This window comes from Eretmochelys imbricata, chromosome 5, assembly GCF_965152235.1.
Source record: "Eretmochelys imbricata isolate rEreImb1 chromosome 5, rEreImb1.hap1, whole genome shotgun sequence".
Classification (NCBI taxonomy): Eukaryota; Metazoa; Chordata; order Testudines; family Cheloniidae; genus Eretmochelys; species Eretmochelys imbricata.
The window spans coordinates 30,493,321-30,511,911 of NC_135576.1; the positions used below are offsets into that span (position 1 = coordinate 30,493,321).

The 18,591-nt window shown below is 39.8% G+C and overlaps 1 protein-coding gene across 3 annotated transcripts in view; it reads left to right on the forward strand.

Annotated features, from left to right (window-relative positions):
* NNT (nicotinamide nucleotide transhydrogenase) overlaps positions 1–18,591 on the forward strand; it is a 71,671-nt gene that overhangs the window by 8,576 nt on the left and 44,504 nt on the right. For all 3 annotated transcript variants that reach the window (XM_077816825.1, XM_077816827.1, XM_077816826.1), the window contains exons 3-10: positions 2,222–2,451; positions 4,079–4,296; positions 6,694–6,781; positions 7,491–7,579; positions 9,629–9,816; positions 11,568–11,701; positions 13,845–14,036; positions 15,968–16,121. In XM_077816825.1, coding sequence (XP_077672951.1) covers positions 2,222–2,451; positions 4,079–4,296; positions 6,694–6,781; positions 7,491–7,579; positions 9,629–9,816; positions 11,568–11,701; positions 13,845–14,036; positions 15,968–16,121 — 1,293 coding nt within the window. The remainder of the gene's footprint in view (positions 1–2,221; positions 2,452–4,078; positions 4,297–6,693; positions 6,782–7,490; positions 7,580–9,628; positions 9,817–11,567; positions 11,702–13,844; positions 14,037–15,967; positions 16,122–18,591) is intronic.

Genomic DNA, 18,591 nt, shown 5'->3' on the forward strand with positions numbered 1-18,591 from the left:
TCTCTCCCTTCCTTTTGCCATTTTGTGTCCGCTTTCCCCAAATCAGCCTCTGCTGTTCAGAACTTTCCTGAGCCACAGAGTGAAATTGACAATAATCTGCTTAATTTCACTTCTGCTTTCTAAAAAAGCATGTCATTTTCACTGACCTGAATTAGATAGAGTCAGGACTGGGTCCTCCACTACTTGGGTAGCTGGAAAGGCAGGGGAAGAGGTGCCTCTTCCAAGCAGCAAGAGAATAGAATAGAGTGCTGTTGGCACTCCTATTTGTCTGGCAGAGAAAGCTTCCTACTTGCCTACTGTGGGAGTAGTGTTCCAGTTGTATTGTGATGTCTAGGAGGGCTGTATATTGATGAAGCAGATGTTTGTAAAGTACCTCTCAGGTACTTATGTGACTAATTGTTTTAGATACAAATCATGGCTATTACAGTGATGTAGCGTTCTTTAAACACTGCTTATTTTGATAATTCTGTTTTGTCTGGTAATGGGGGAGGAGTTATGTAAAGAACTGTAGATGTACTCTGAGTATGTAGACGTTACATACTGATGTTTTCAAACTGTTCTTCACCATTGCAGCAATTAAATTTTGGGTGAAGACAGTCAATATCAAAGGAAAAGCTGAAATAATTAAATGAAATACACCTCTGGCTGTTGGGCTGTTTCCTCCCCTTTAATTTCTACTACCACTCATGGGTAGGTGTGTTCTGGCGTCAGTTCTAAAGGGTGTGGGCGACTGGCTAATCTAATTAGCTCTTCAAATCCAGATTTTTGTAGCAGCAATGCCAGATAATTATCAAGAATTGAAAAGTTGTGACAGCATGAATATTAACCTAAAAAAAGTGTCTGTTTAGATTAAATATAAACACTTGGTGTTTCAGGTTCATAGCTATAAGATAGTTCTGGGCTCAAGGGTGAGTCAAAACATCCCCTTTAAAAAAAAAAAAAAAAAAGTTGTATAAATAAAGGATGGGAGTGGGATAGCAGAGCAAACACCTAAATCCCCCAAACATACACTTTTTGTATCAAATGTTTACATTGTATAAAGTCTGTTACAAACTCTGTTTACCACCATCTTGTATCAAAGGATGTAACATTCATGGTCAAATTGAAAACCTTGTAAATTAATTTGCAACAAAAGTTCACTTTTACAAAAACAGATTGAGTATGACTGGCACATCTCTCTCATCCATCTTTATGGATGGAATAGGCTACATAAATTGTAAATCTCCATCTCCTTAATGCAAATGGTATGTAGGACCTTCTGCAAATAGCACGACACACATTCTTATTCCTCTGTGGAAATTCCATAGACTTAAGTGGTAACTGTTTGCAGGACTGGGCTGAGATTCGATAGAGCACACATTTTTTAATGTGCTAGTACCAAAATAGTGAGGGTTGACTGACTGTGTGTGATGTATGTGTTATATAAATAAATCTCTATCAGTTTGGAGGATATTTAGACATTCCCAGTTGGATTAGACGGTTTTAAAGTATTTCAGACTTGAGACTCAACAATGGGTCTTTAAATGTGCATAAATCAGAGGTTGATAATTTGAGAACCAAAGTTGTCAGTAATAAACACAACTTCTCAGCTTTTTAGAATACTGAGGTTGGCTTTTTCAGTCCCTTATTTCTCTTGAAAATGACTGTAACTTTCAAACTGAGAAAACTAATAGGCTGTCATCCCAATTTAAAAAAAACAAACAAACATTTAGTCTTTAACAGCTTTTACAGCAACCATCATCCAACATCCCAAAGTGCTTTACAAACCATTATGTTTCACAAGATACCCCTGGAAGGTAAGTAAGTATTATGCTCGTTTGTAAAAAGAGTAGGCTCAAGCACTGATTAGTATGGGTTCAGATCCAGGCTCTATTGTACTTTCATTAAGCCAGTCAAGCCCATAGTATTTTAGTGTAATTTATACCCATCTGAATCTTTAGAGACTTCTTGCTGCCTGTGAGCTGACTTTCCTACTACATTGAACTACTACTGTCACCTGTTGGTAATTAAGGGAAAGTGATGCTTGGGAGTAGAACTGCAAGATGTTACATTTCTGGAAAAAAATTGGTTAGCCTCTTACATCTGTTTTGAGAGCAGAAAATTGTTAATGTGGGATGTATCTATAAGTGTCAATACAAAGTACAGGAAAATGCTGTAACAGAACATCAGATAGTTCTTATTAATGCTAAACTAAATGCCATCTTTTCCTATGCATTTACAGGAATCCCATATAAGCAGTTGACTGTGGGTGTTCCTAAGGAGATATTCCAGAACGAGAAGAGGGTGGCATTGTCACCAGCTGGTGTTCAGGCTTTGATTAAACAAGGATTCAATGTTGTAGTCGAATCAGGTGCTGGAGAAGCTTCCAAATTCTCTGATGACCACTACAGGGAGGCAGGAGCAAAGATCCAAGGGACCAAGGAAGTATTGGCTTCTGATTTAGTACTCAAAGTAATTCTTTTTTCCTCAATATACTGTATTTTAAATGTTTTAGGGCTAATATATGACTTTTCCAAACCATTTCATATAGTCTGCTGAACTTCGAGCTCCCTCTTTTTTTTAAAAAAAAAAAAAAAAAAAAAGCTACTGTTTAATTCACATCTTGCACATTTCAGGTTTTACCTGTGTTTTAATTTTCATCACTTGATTATTTGTTGACTCAAATCTGGGCACTAAAAACTCTACTAAGCTGGAAAATAGAACTAAACCTTTGAACAGAAGTTTTGAAATGGTTTGAGGACAACTTCTTGTTGTTCACACACAGAGTAATGGCATTTCCCAGAGCAAAGTAAGGAGAATGCTGTTCAGAGCACTGAGTAGAAAGGATCCCTGCCCCAAGGAACCTGCACTCTTAAGACTAATAATAGAAAAGAAATCAGTTATTTTTCTCCTGTAATAGCTCTACATGTGGTGCTAGCTTAAGAATAAATGCCACACACCATCCTCCAGTTGTCATTCAAAGACCTTATGGCAGCAGTGTGCTCTGAAGTGGCCATCTTAAAAATATGCTCAAGAGAGGGACTGGCTAGCTAACAGATTTGGACATCTAAGCCCTCTGGGTCTAAGGCAGACGCCAGCAGTGCAAGCTTCGTTGTGTTTTTCAGCCTTTAGAGGTGGTGATATCTTTAAGAGTGGACTGGTTTCCTGATCTCTTGAGGAGTAGGACTGAAACTGCCAGTGTACATGTTAATTACAGTAATGCAAACATGTCCTTCACAAAAACTATTACCAGCTGAATAACTCATTTCACACAGGACCCTTGAATTCTATTTCTATACTGCAGGGCCAGATTAACGCAGGGGCTTTAGGGGCAGCAGCCCAGGCCCCGGGCTAAAGGAGGCCCCAGTGCAGCAGGGCTGAGACAGTCTGTCTGCATGCTGTGGCCCTATGCTGCTCCCAAAAGTGGCCAGCTGCTGGCACGTCTCTGCAGCCCTGGGCGGGGCAGGGAGGGGGCGGCTCTGCTTTCTGCCTCCGGGCCGGAGCCTACACCTTGCACCCCTCCTGCACCCCAACCCCCTGCCTCAGGTCAGAATCCCATCCTGCGCCAAACTTCCTCCAAGAGCCCGCACCCCTCACCCTCTCTTGCACCCTAACACTCTGTTCCAGCCTGGAGCCCCCTCCTGCACCCAAACTCCCTCCCAGAGAGAAACTAATATAACAGCTGTTCTAAGGTCAAAAATAGGCTATTTTGAATTAACTATATTCTACATGTTTTAAGACTGAAATGTAACCACAGAATGGTTTTATGTTAATTAGAAGGCAAGTTTATTAGAGCATTAATATCCTCGATGCCATAATTGTGATCATTTTGTTTTAAATTCTGTAAAAAGACTTGTATACAGGGACCCCACAAAATCTAATAGCCCTGGACCATAGGAGAGTTAATCCGGCCCTGCTGTACTGCCACTAAATTACCTAGGTCTGATTTTAATCAGTGACCTACAAGTGAAAGGCACGTTTCATTAGTTTAGTTGTGTAAACAATCCTTAATAAACCTCTTTGCCTGTTCATATTTTTCCATGGGACATGCAATGATTTGTTTGTATTGATTAATCTAAACCCTTCTTTTTTCCTTCAGGTGAGGGCTCCTATCGTTAACCCTGCACTAGGAGTACATGAGGCAGATCTTTTAAAGACAGCTGCTACCCTGATTAGTTTTATCTACCCAGCTCAAAACCCAGACCTACTGAATAAACTTGTAGAAAGGAAAACTACTGTCTTGGCTATGGATCAGGTTCCACGGGTCACCATTGCTCAGGGATATGATGCTCTCAGCTCCATGGCCAACATTGCAGGGTATGGAACTAACTTTTTTTCACCTTGACTGTAAATATAGCTAGATAAAGGTAACCTAACATTCTGGTATTAATATGTTGTGTCCAAAACAATTCTGCATTGGTTTTCATGCAGCTGTTTCAAGAAGAATCAGTCTATTAGAGTTGTCTAAACTTGTCAGTCTCTTATGGTTAGCCTTGCAGTGTTCAGATTTTTTTTTTTTTTTTATTGGAAAGCAATTCTTAATCTGTGAACTTGTTTGTAGTGCCTCACCCAATGAATTAGATCAGAGTGGGCTTAAGCTATAGTTGAGATAGCGAAAGACTAAGATACACAGAGTGACTAATGCCCAACACAGAGGTTGGGGATAAGACAGTATAGAGCGCTCTAAATGAAACCCACAAGCATGGCAGATGGGACTGAAAGCCTAAACTCCCCTAGGATTTGCGTTCTCAGTAGCTTCTGTGGTGGCAACTTAGTTGGTAAACTGGCTGTCAGCAAGTATTATGAACATTTGCTTTTTTGTACAGGCGTGAAGGTGTCACTCTTCAAAGTAAGAAAACATTTTGTGCCCTTCAAAATGTATTTAGCCTCTTGCTCTAGGCAAATTACCAGCTTGTTTGTGGATGTATACAGCTGATGTTATTTTTTAAATTATACTAGAGAAAACCAGGTAATGGCTTGAATAATTATTCTGCATGTCTTCTCATTCATCTTATATAGTTTTAATAGAATGTGACAGGATGTCATAATATAAATTTTATAACTTTAAAATATAAGTTTTGACCCAAAGAATAGGCATTCTTTTGTGTACAGAACTAGAGATAGTCATAAGACCTCCTAAAGAATATACACTTAAAATTAATGTTTTGGTGAATCCAGAACAATTAGCATGTTTCTTATTGTGTTAAACACCAATATAGCGCAGATACGGAATTGTCGGTATCCCATATCTTACTGTAAAATGTTTGGACTCCTGGTGAGCAGGAAATAAGTCCCAGTTTATTTCCAACAAAACAGAGACCAAAATAAGAGAATTGGGAAATAGGGCATGAAGCATACACCAGAAGAACTTTACTCCCTTAATGAGGCCCCAAGGCTCCTTTGTTTCCTTCTCCACAAGACTAAGCTGCGTTCTACACTGGAGAAGTTAGTAATAATGTTCCTGCACTTAAAAGGACATTTGCTCCTTTTCTTACAGTTTACGCTTTGCAAAATCACTGGAAAAAAAGGAAGATTGAGCACAGTAGGAAACAAGTACGCTAGTCAACACGTTGCTATTTACGGAAATGCAAGTTGGCCAATGAAAAGACCTAATGGGGCAGCATGAAGTGATTAGCATATTACATTACATTACAATCTGCTGTACTAATATTAACTAAGCCTCCAAACACGCCTTTACGGTCAAGTAGGGTATTATCTGTTTTCAGATGGCGCAACCAAGGCACAAAGGTTAAGCAACTTATCCAAAACCACACAAGGATTCATTGATAAACCTGAGATGAGAAAGTTCTTGACTCCCAGCTGTGTGCTTACTCACCCAGACCGTACTACCTTTACATCACAGTTACTGTACTCTGCAGTTTCCCTGTATGCAGATCCTCACATTATGCATACTTAAGAGAGCTGATGCTGCAGAACTTAACTTCCAGGATTGTAAACTGTTAAAGTTAGTTGCTAAGTGTCAATATATTTATCACATTTTAAAACCCCAGGCAAGGGAATGAATGGTTAGAGACATCAGAAATCTTCCACTGCCCCACGAATACATGCTCTTAAGTAGAAAGTGCATTGTAAGGTTTTAAGAAGATTTAAGTACCAATTGTATAGAAAGAAGTAATAAGCATTTTGAGCTACAGGGATGCATACAGACAAACATTTCATTCAGGCTATTTTTTTTTTTTTAGAGATCTGGAACTTTAACTTTTGCAAAAAGACTCAAACTTTTTTAAAGAACATTTATGTTCAGAATAAATATGGGCAAGTTTCAATCAAAATTAGAGGCTCAAAAATAAGTGTTTAGAGTGGCTTGTTATAAGTGATTTGCATCCTTAACTGGCTAGCACTTCTCCATGGCATATGACAAATGCTTGTTTTGACTACATTTTCAAGTGTTTTTTGAGCATAAACGTATAGCTTTTACATCAGTTTGCATGTTTCACTTAAATGCGTGGGTGTTGTTTGGGAGGGGAAAGGAGGGGGGCATTCCCCCCTCCCCCCGCCGACTGCAAGCCGTGGAATTGGTCCCCCCCCACGTGTGGCCCCATTGGCCTTACTGGAGCTGTCATCCCACCCCAAATATAGAAGTCAAACTATGCCTATGCTTAAATGTGTGCCTCTTTGACTGCTGCAATGGCTGGGTGGGAGTTGGACATGGAAAAATAGTGATACTATGTTCTCATCTTTTTCCTTTGACAGTTACAAGGCTGTTGTACTAGCAGCAAATCACTTTGGTCGATTTTTCACTGGTCAGATCACAGCTGCTGGTAAAGTTCCTCCTGCCAAGGTATGTGGACTGAGAAAATTTATTCTGTAGCAGAGGTGATTTCATGAGTAGAGCAAACCCCTGTTGATGGGTGTTAAATATTTTTTGATGGGCTTGGCTTTAGTTTCAGATTTTAGAACCTGTTTATTAATTCTGAGTCACTCCTTATTCAGGCAAAGTTTTCATTGTCTGCAACTCTGCATATAAAGAATGTTGAACTTCAATAAATTTCACTTATGCTTAACTTTTTCAGTTTAAGCTTCTGATATAAAATCAGTTCATGCATTAGCAGGGTGGGGAGGGTTTTGGAAACTATTTGGGATTGTCAGGCTGGAACTTTGGTGTCTTAGAATCCTGATAGAAGTGGCCATTGGTTGGGTTTAGTGGGGGGGAATGAAAGAAAATCAGTTGAGAATGGGAAACCAAAGTTTATGTAAAATGGAGGAAACATATATTCCTTACGTCAGTCTATGTAGACTCTATGCTGTATATGGGCTGACTCCCAAATTATTAGACATTAGAAATGAATTTCATTAAATAATATGATATTATGAACTATACCCTAGTCAATTTGGACCCTGTACTCTAAGGTAAGGTAATCTGTTAAATAGATCTGGTCAATGAGTCACATTCCCTATGGGGAATTCTGTACTATGTCAAACAGAATTGGTGCCACTTTTCCAGATCACTTTGTATGTAGCTTGATCTCTAATAACAAATGTTATTTTAGGTTCTTATAATTGGAGGGGGAGTTGCAGGGCTAGCTTCTGCAGGAGCAGCTAAATCAATGGGAGCAGTGGTTCGAGGATTTGATACCAGGTAAGTGTGAGTGTTTAAAATGTTGTATCTGATGAAGTGAGCTGTAGCTCACGAAAGCTCATGCTCAAATAAATTGGTTAGTCTCTAAGGTGCCACAAGGACTCCTTTTCTTTTTGCGAATACAGACTAACACGGCTGTTACTCTGAAACCTTTAAAATGTTAGTGGCAACTCAAGCTTATCTTTAGCTTTTCATGAAATGGTGGAGTGTAAACAAATCATCCTGCCAAGGATTTTATTTCAGTTCACCCCAAAATAGAAAAATCATATCCTCAGTCATTCACATTGTTCATAAGAAGTGGCTTAGAACCCACTAAAGCCAGAGGATTATACGAGTAAAATGAATGAAAGAGTGTTTACTTGTTCAAACTTTCAGGAGAAACCCCTCAGCACCTTTCAGGTCTCTGCTTATCTGGAAGCTGCAGGGGAGGAAAGAAAGAGAGGAGGCAAGGTTTATATACTCTTATTTCCCAGCATGCCTTGCCTCAGACCAGGACTACTTGGCTACCACAAGGGACTATGTTTCCCAGAAACCCTGCTATCCTGTATCCCAGAGTGAGGCCATCTGGGAATTCCTGAGCAAGGCTTTTTCCTTGCCATTGAATGGGAAGCAGAGATACAACCCACTCAAGCACTGAGTTAGAGAAGCAGAGTCAGCAGTATGAGACATTTTAAATGCTACCATCCTAAGACTGCTTCCTCTGCCTCAGAGATCATTCTCCTGTTCCAAAGGCATTTTTAAGAGGCAAGCCAGGAATAATGGGGTAATGGGGGCCCAGAAAAATTTCCCTCATGAGCCTTAAATGTTTGTTTCTCTCATTAAAGGATTTGCTTTTATTGAATTATTGTGTGCATATCCTAGAATCATAGGACAGAAAGGGACCTCGAGAGGTCATACAGTCCACTCCCCTATACCATGGCATGACTAAGAATTATCTAGACCATCCTGGACACGTGTTTGTCTAACCTGCTCTTAAAAATCTCCAATGATGGAGATTCCACAACCTCCCTAGGCAATTTATTCCAGTGCTTAACCACCCTGACAGTTAGGAAGTTTTTCCTAATGTCCAACCTAAACCTCCCTTACTGCAATTTAAGCCCATTGCTTCTTGTCCTATCCTCTGAGGGTAAGAAGAACAATTTTTCTCTCTCTTCCTTTTAACAACCTTTTATGTACTTGAAAACTGTTATCATGTCCTCTCTGTCTGGAAAAGAGAAGACTAAACAAATCCAATTATTTCAATCTTTTTTCATAGGTCATATTTTCTAGCCCTTATACGTTGTATTGGTAGTAATATTGTGTATCTGGTTATGTTTTCAAGCACCAAAGGCTTGGATATACCTTTTGTCAAATTTGAAGAAATAAAAATGAATACATATCAATTTTTTTATGGAGTGAAATGCTGCAAAAATTCTGACAGAAGCACTCTGATTATGGAAACAGCTTTCAATCCATTACATTTAAAAATAACAATTGATTATATAAAGTGTGTGTGGGATGGGGGAGGAGGAGAAGCAAGCATTCTTCCCAATGGATTGTTTCTCAGATGCAGAAATTAAATTCCACCTTAGACTTTCCAAGTTTTCAAAATACATGTGATCAGCAAGCTGAATATTTTCATCTTGATGTGCAAGGATTTCTGTGGATAATTCCTTGCATGTTGAGATTATATTGAAATTGGAAAGTAGTCTCTGGAAACTTTATATTTTGCACTGTGCTGCCACCTGACGTTAATAAAATCCTGCAATAATAAGATTATGTGAGTGCAGGAACAACTGCAGTCTATCTGGGGTGATTATGTTCTGTATTATAGTATGAGTGCCTCATGATTTTTAATGTATATATCCTCAAACATCTCTGTCATGTACTAAAATGCTGTTATGCCCATTTTACAGAGGAGTAACTGGTCATTGGACCATACTTTCTCTCTGTGCTCTTCCTCTCTCATTGATACTATAAGGGTCTCCAATAAAATCCTGGATGGATTGAATTGTCACTACAAAAGCTGACTTGACTTTTCTGTGGTCTGTGTTTTGTCTAAACCTTTAGAGCTGCAGCTTTGGAGCAATTCAAATCTCTTGGTGCTGAGCCTTTAGAAGTAGATTTAAAGGAATCTGGAGAGGGGCAAGGCGGGTACGCAAAAGAAATGTCCAAAGAGTTTATTGAAGCTGAAATGCAACTTTTTGCCAAACAATGCCAAGAAGTTGACATCATCATCAGTACAGCTCTTATTCCTGGTACGTCACCAATGCAGCAGACACGTTTTCCTCTTCTGCTCTGAATACTTTTAATATTCAATCTCCACTAACCTCAGGTAAGTTTGTGCATCTTTGGGGCTATCTTGACTCCAGTGCAAGGGAGCAGAAGGCTGTTGGTAATTCAGCTTTACATAAATCTGTCCCTCCTCTTCTGTTGATGGGTTCTAGTTCTTGAAGAGGTTGCCATATTTGTCTTTCCCACAGCTGATGCCTTGTGTAAAACAGATGTTCAGTCCAGAGGGGAGTAACCAGCGAATCATGCTGCACTATTCCTCCCTTATCAAGGACTTTCTTGTTAGAGGGGCCTCCTTTGCTGTTGGGGTTCCTGGTCCTTAGACCTTTCAGGGATGGCTCTCTGTCTTTGACCTTGGTGATTCTAATGTACTATTTTGCCACGCACTCAGCACTCTTCCGCAGCCTCAGGACTCTTGATTTTGTGAAGTTCCGTCAGTCTTGCTAGAAAATAATTAGGTATTGGGAAAATGTACAGTTTCTTTTATCAGTCAAAATTTAAAAAACTCTGTGCAGATTAAATTAATTTAAATATTTCTCCTTTTAACACAATCCTCATATTCTTTGTACATATAACATAACTAAAATTATTTTGATTCATTCTATACTATCCAACCTAGATGTTGGTGGCCAAATTATGCTCTGTTACACTGTTGTAAACATGAAGTCTGTTGACTTCTATGTGTACTATCTTTATGCTATTGTAAATATAAAAGGAATTTGCTCTAAATGATGTAAGGCTCTGCAGAACTCCTGCCTAATTGACTCTGGAACATGTGCAGTGAATAAGACAAATCGTTCTGCAATAGTAGCTTGTGATCATGTAATTAAAATTTGAATCGAAACAAGGGGGATCAGAGTTTAAGGTTGCATGGACAAGCAATTTCTGAGTGCTTTGTTTTGCAACCTTAATATTCTTTTAACCGTTTGTGTGTGGCATTGGTAATTGTTGGGTGTGACTTCAGCTGTGAGATCTGAAATTTCTCCTCATAGACCTTCCTTACCTTCATTTCTTGTCAATAGATTATTTCAATATTTGCTTACACAAGAAAAATCCAGAAATAAATGCATTCTCTCACTTAAATAAGCTTGAAGTTGCTCTTTTAAGGGCCCTGTTGCATAAAGAGACTCGCTTGCATAGTTTGATTGGATTTATTGGGATTCCACTGGCTGAATCCCTTTGCAAGATCCAGGCCTAACTTCTGCAGAAACCATACACCTGGAATGAATAGGGATGACAATGCTCCTAGATTCTATTGCTGCTTGTATTTGGAGACCCAGAGGCACTTTAGAAATACTTTTAGTTTATTTTTCGAAGGTAAATTTGCAGGTCATATCCCAAAGATAAATAAAATAAAACGAAATGCAGAATAGCATCTTTTAACATTGTTTTTTACGTAACTAAAAATGTGCTTTTGGGAGAACAGCATTTTATTATTTCTTGAGGGGTCATGAGGAGGTTTTACACTTATTTGGGGAAAAAATTATACTATCTTTTCTCTCTGCAAATACACACAAATGTAGGTCACATATGAGTTTGAAAACATTCAAACTAGAGACCAAATTCCCTCCTTAATGTTCACATACAATTTCTGTTGAGTTGTGTGGTAACTATATGCAGATAGGTATATTTCTCTGAGGGGAGAATTTGGCCCTTGGATATTAGCCACAGGATGTGACACGTAAGTGTAGCCTGCTATGTTTTCTTGTCTTACCAGGTAAAAAAGCTCCTATCTTGTTTCGTAAAGACATGATTGAATCAATGAAAGAAGGTTCAGTTGTTGTGGATTTAGCTTCAGAAGCAGGAGGAAATTTTGAAACTACTAAACCAGGAGAGCTTTATGTACACAAGGTATGGGCTTTCTTATGCAGCTGTTCTGGATTTATAAGAGTGTGTGTAGTCTGAGGACTCCACAGCTTATAAACTAAACACTAAAAATGTGTAGCTTCCTGGTCTACCATATAGGCTTAAAAAAAAAAAAAAAAGATATATGACTAACACTTTGTCACCAGTCATATTTTTAAAAGACAAATGTAATTCAAGGCCTGCTCAAGAAGGATTGCCTTTAAACAGATCATGTTTCTTAGACTTGGTAAAGACTGATCTGCCTCAGCTATGACAAAGGCTATGGCTACACTACAGAGCTTACAGCGGAACTGCTAATGCAGACACTCTATGCCAGTGGGAGAGCTCTCCTGTCAACCTAATTACTTTAGCCCCACAAGTGGCAGTAGCTATGTCGGTAGGAGAAGCCATCCCGCCAACATTACGTTGTCCACACCAGCACTTAAGTTGGTGTAACTTGGGTCGCTCAGGGTGGCTTATTGACATCCCTAAGTGATATAACTTATATCAACATAAGCTGTAAAGTAGCCATAGCCTGATATTTTTTTCTCCTTCTGTATTTAACTTAACTTGTTTTGGGATACCTAATTCAAAAAGACCAAATCTGTCTAATTTGGTAGGTTAAATAATTTGACTATTTCAGTTAAATGTTGTGTTCTGTTGAAAATTGATAGTAACTATTTTTTCTTTTGCTAATGAATATAATTTACATCTCTTTGGCAGACTTCAGTTTCACAGAACAGAAATACGTCTTCATAGTCTTAGAAGTTAAATTATTTTATTTCTTTAGATTTGAACAATAAAATGATACATATAGAAAGTTTCTAAGCACCCTGAAACTAACTTAAACATTGCAACATTTAGTACCACACTTAGGAAGGAAAAATCAAATACACAAATACAAAATGGGAAATAACTGGCCAGGAAGTAGTACTGCAGAAAAAGATCTGGGAGTTATAGTAGATCACAAATTGAACATGAGCTAACAATGAAATGAAGTTGCAAAAAAAGGCTAATATCATTCAGGAGTGAATTAACAAAGATTGTTGTAGCTAAGACATGGGAGGTAATTGTACTGCTTACTAGACATGGTGAGTCTTCTGCTGGAGTATTTTGTCCAGTTTTAGGTGCCACGCTCCAAGAAAAATGTGGATGTACTGAAGGCAGTCCAAAGGAAAGCAAAAAAAAAATTATAAAAGGTTTAGAAAACGTGACCTATGAGGAAAGGTTAAAAAAGAAGAGAGGGGGGCATATTTAGTCTTGAGAAAAGAAGTCTGAAGGGCAACCTTATAATAGTCTAATAGTTTAGTATAATTAGGTATGTTAAACGCTGTCGTAAAGACAATGATGATCAATTGTGCTCCATATCAACTGAAAGTAGGTCAAGAAGTAATCTGCTTAGTCCGCAGCAAGCGAGATTTAGGTTAGATGTTAGGAAAAACTTCCTAACTATAGAATAGTTAAGAACTGGAATAGGTTACGAAAGGAGATTGTGGAATCCCCATTGCTGGAGATTTTTAAGATCATGTTAGACAAACGCTTGTCAGGGATGGTGTAGTTATAGTTGATCCTGCCTCAGCATGGGGGAATGGATTAGATGACCTCTTAAGGTCCTTTCACCCCACAATTTTATGATTGTGATTAAAAAAGCAAATATAGCCAAGGACAAATAACTCGACTCAGCCAGACAACCAACTACAAAAAAGCTCCTTTCCATCCCCTCATCAGTCTGGGAACACACCCTTAACGCTCTCCCAAAAGACTGAAAAGACTTAATAGGCTATTCTGTCCACCTCTCATCTGGCTGCTTAAAGTACCTGAAGTTATAACAGAGTATTTTTGAAATTAGAGATGAAAAAATGCTCAGGTAGTGCATCCCTCTTAACATTCAGGCTTAATCCCAATGGTGTGCAAAGTGGATGGATTTACTCATGTTGTGATATAAACACTGTTGGTAAAAAACACAAACAATAAGTGTAAATCTTAATGCAACAGTTTGTTTTGTAACTCATTAAAATCTATACAAACCTGTACTAAAACTAAACTTGCTACTTGATGTGCATATCCAGAAAGATTTGGGATGTTTAGAAACCCTGTTTCTTTTGAGAATTATACTGGACTTTTAAATATTTCACTTGGTTTTATTTAGGGAGTTACACATATAGGTTACACAGACCTTCCAAGCAGAATGGCTACCCAGGCCAGTACTCTGTACTCCAACAATGTTACCAAACTTCTAAAGGCTATAAGTCCTGATAAGGAAAACTTCTACTTCGATCTGAAGGACCAATTTGACTATGGCACTCTGGACCATGTTGTTAGAGGCACTGTGGTAATGAAGGTAAGTCAGCATACTATGTCTTAATAACATATTTTTGTTTACTTCCCAGACTTATCATTGAAATCTCCTTAAATCCATACTAAGGAGGTAAATATTTTCTGTCTTTTATGTGTAGCTTGTGAAACACAGCCTTGTTCTTGTGTTCATGTTAAACATTCCTCTGGTCTGTGCAATGATTGTGTTATCACTACTTTTTTTTATTAAAGGGCCACCATCAATTTGAAAAAGACATCTATCTGAAAATGCTGTGCCTACTACAGTTAACAGAAAAGCCTAAGATTTCTGTAACTGCAAAAAACAAAAATGTTTTTCTGTATTTTTTGTTTGCTTGCTTTGTGAATTTTGACAATACTTTCTGAGTAAACATTTATGCTGTTTGCATTTATAGTCAGTGTTCCCCTTGCTGAAAAGATCCTTATAAGCATCCTAAAGGGAGCAGAAAAATAAAATAAAAATAAAACTTCTAAAATCTATTTTTAAGGAATTTAAACAAATAAAAATTAGGAGATTCTACTTAAAGGGAGCTCTAGCAGAAATAGAATTTTAACATTACATTTAAAAATAGATCAAGTAGACCGTGTCCTTTCAAGTTGTTTTTTAGCGTAGGTCAAAGCCAAAGGAAACTTGAAGGCCTTAATTTATTCATAGAACAGGTCCAGCATCGGCAATGGTAATGCAAATTTCTCCTCTTTCCATATTAATGTGCCTCGTTTGTGATCTTATGGAACGTTTAAATGAGAGGGATTGTTCATTGTGATATTGGTGTCTGTCCACTAGAACCTGGAATAAGACCTTGGAATATGAGGAAACTAATTCAACTTTAACTGGGAAGGAAATGAGTTATATATAGATACTGTATTGTGCTTTTTTGTCCTAACGTGTGCTTAACAGTACATGTAATCAAGAGAGACTCCTCTGGGCAGGAAATATGTCTGTCTATATGTTTGAGAGGCAACATGGCTTAGATAAGGCACTGGGCCGATAGTCAGGAGACTGTTACCCACTCTACTACTGACATGCTGTATGACCGTGGGCAGGTTGCTTAACCTTTCTGTACTTCTGTTTGCCCTCCTGGCCCTTGTTTGTCTTGTGTATTTAGATTGTAAGTTCTTTAGCAAAGAGCAAAGCTCTTACTGTATGTTGTGCAGTGCCTAGCATAGTGGGGCCCTGATATTGATTGGGAATTCTAGCTGCTAGTATAATATACTCCCTCAGGTGCCTAGCACAATGTTAATTCTGTGAATAAATAATAATGGGGGTGGGGAGATGCTACTGTCAGTGGGGAACGGGAGGTACAAGAGGGGGAGCGAGGGAAGCTACTGAGACTGGATGTGGCGGGGGAACCAGCTCCAGGCTGGCGAGGGATGACCTGGAAATTCCTACTTCTGTTTGTATGGCAGTTCCTGGTGCCCTGGCTCCCCACCCCAGTGGCTGGCACACACATTCCTGCCCTCCCCCAAGCTGAGTGTCTCTTCCAGGACCTGTAGTGGTTGGAAGATAGGGAGAAGAGAATTGTTCCTACCTGCTTCCTGATGGCCGGCCCAATCTCGCGTACCAGCCCCTCCTCTGGGTCAGAAACCTAGCTGGATCCTGCCCTTGCCTCTGAGATATTTGCAGGGGAGGGGAGGGCAGAAACATACATCAGCCCTTTCAATGTTTCCATTGCGGGGGTTCTAGCCCCTGCCCACCTCTGGTTCCACTGTCCTGTACAATAATCTTTAACTTTGTCTAAAAAGATGTTTGTTATGAAGACCATTCTATTCATAATTATGGCTCTTATTTGACAAGCCACAAACCAGATTTTCACCCATCATTCTTTGATTTGGATCTTGACTCTTGTCTAAAGAATTTATTTTTTGAACAAGCAGCAATGACCAGCTGGGCAAGCCATCTGTCATTCTAGCAGTAACTCTAACTTTTTGTATTGTCAGGATGGCAAGGTGATTTTTCCAGCACCTCCACCAAACAACATTCCTCAGGGAGTCCCTGTGAAACAGAAGAGTGTGGCTGAGCTGGAAGCTGAGAAGGTAGCCATGATCACACCTTTTAGAAAAACTATGACTACTGCATCAGCATACACTGCAGGTGAGAGAACTTAGTCACCTAACCCTGGATGTAGTTGCAATGTCAGCGTGTTGTGTGCTAAATTCAGCCTTTTGGAACCTTAGGCTTGTCTACATGGGAAAAGTATTCAGAGTAGCAACTGTGTTAGTCTGTATCCACAAAAAGAAAAGGAGTACTTGTAGCACCTTAGAGACTAACCAATTTATTTGAGCATAAGCTTTCGTGAGCTACAGCTCACTTCATCGGATGCATTCAGTGGAAAATACAGTGGGGAGAGTTATATATATAGAGAACATGAAACAATGGGTGTTACCATACACACTGTAACGAGAGTGATCAGGTAAGGTGAGCTACTACCAGCAGAAGAGCCGGCGGGGGGTTTGGGGGGAGGAGGAACCTTTTGTAGTGATCACTACAAAGGGGGTGAGGTACACTTGCCATTCTTTAAAACCTTTAAACTAGACTATAATCAAAACATCTTGATTTAAACAAAAACCTATCATTAACCTAGGTAGCTGTAGGAGAGAATGGAGGCAGAAGCCCAGCAGCAGAGTGGGGGCTATCCTGTTTATTGCACTCGGTGTAGCGTGTATGATTACCTGTCCTGTGGGCGGCTGGCATATGTGTGCATTCAGTGCAAGGAGCTCCTGGCCCTCTGAGACCGTGTACGGGCTTTGGAGGCCAGGGTGGCGGAACTGGAGGAGCTAAGGGAGGCAGAGAGGTATGTTGATGAGGCGTTCCAGGAGACTGTAGATTTGTCCCGCCTCCGGTCAGACAGCCTCTGCACTGTTAAGGAGGATGAAAGGCCCAGAGAAGGAGAGCAGTCAACAGGAGCAGAGGGAAACCTTCCCATAGTTGGGGCCCTCTTTCCAGATGATGGTGGGATATCCTCTCGCACTGAGGTTACCTATCCGGGGGAGGGAACTCCGGTCATTAGGAAAAGGCAGGTGTTCGTAATGGGAGATTTGATAATTAGAAACATAGATAGCTGGGTTTGTGATGACTGGGAGAACCATATGGTGGCTTGCCTGCCTGGTGTGAAGGTTGAGGATCTCTCAAGGCATCTAGATAGACTTATGTGTAGTGCTGGGGAGGAGCCGGTGGTTGTGGTACATGTAGGTACCAATGATGTAGGGAAGGGTAGGAGAGAAGTCCTGGAGGCCAAATTTAGGCTGCTAGGAAAGAGACTGAAATCCAGGACCTCTATGGTGGCATTCTCAGAAATACTTCCAGTTCCACGGGCAGGGCCAGGTAGGCAGGCAGAGCTTCAGAGTCTCAATGCGTGGATGAGATGATGGTATAGACAGGAGGGGTTTAGGTTTACTAGGAACTGGGGACACTTTTTGGTTTAGGTGGAGCCCATCCTTCCTGTATAGGCTCCCCCTATCCCAAAAGTAGATCCAAACTGCTGGCACTTAACATTAAAAAGGTTGCAGAGCAGTTTTTAAACTAAGAGATGGGAGAAAGCCAATTGCTGCAGAGGTGCACGTGGATTGGACAGAGACTTCTCTTAGAGGAGAGTCTATTGATAGAGATTCTCTAGGTTTTAGTCAGGAGGAGAGGATGGAAGAGGATAAAGAATCTGACACATCAGGAAAGGGCAGACAAATAAACAGTGACAAGTTTTTCAAGTGCTTGTACACAAATGCTAGAAGTCTAAATAATAAGATGGGTGAACTAGAGTGTTTCGTGTTAAAGGAGGATATTGATATAATAGGGATCACAGAAACCTGGTGGAGTGAGGACAATCAATGGGACACAATTGTTAGGGGGCTTATTCCTTCACCCACTTACTTCCCTGGTCCTTCTCACATGAACAGAGAGCAATAATACCCAAAGTCCAAAGGTGCAAACAATTCGGTGTTTATTGGGGGTGAACTTCCAGCAAGCATGATTCCAGTTTCCTTCCTTAGTGTCCCCCTTCCCAGCTCTGACACCACGGGGCCTTACCTGTGTCCCTGTTCCCATTCCTGCCCTTAGCTAAACATGATTCCAATTTCCCCACCCCGTTCCCTGTTCCCATTCCTCTCGCCCCCCACAGTTCCTGATTGACTGCAGACTATACAGTAAAACTTGAGTTTTGCTTAGCTGTACCTTAACCAATCATTTTACTGAAATTTAACTAACCAATCCTAGCATATTGTAACATGATTATTTAATCAATTATATCCCACCACCTTAATTAGTTTACACCCAGCAAAATTAATTATACAGCAGACAGAAACAATCACAGAACCAGACAGAAATTATACAGACAAACAATAGGGAGATGGGGACTACAGTGATAGAACAACAAAGAAATAAGGATTTCACATCCCAGCTATTGTTAAGTGAGTTCTTGCCAGACAGGATGCTATAAAATGAAGTTTCCTTTTACATCTTCTAGGCACTTCCCTTTCTCTGGAGGCGATAGGAATACAATCCTGTCCTGATAATGCCTAACAGCCCAATAGCATCTTATTTCAATGTGACTAATTTGGAATGTGAGGAT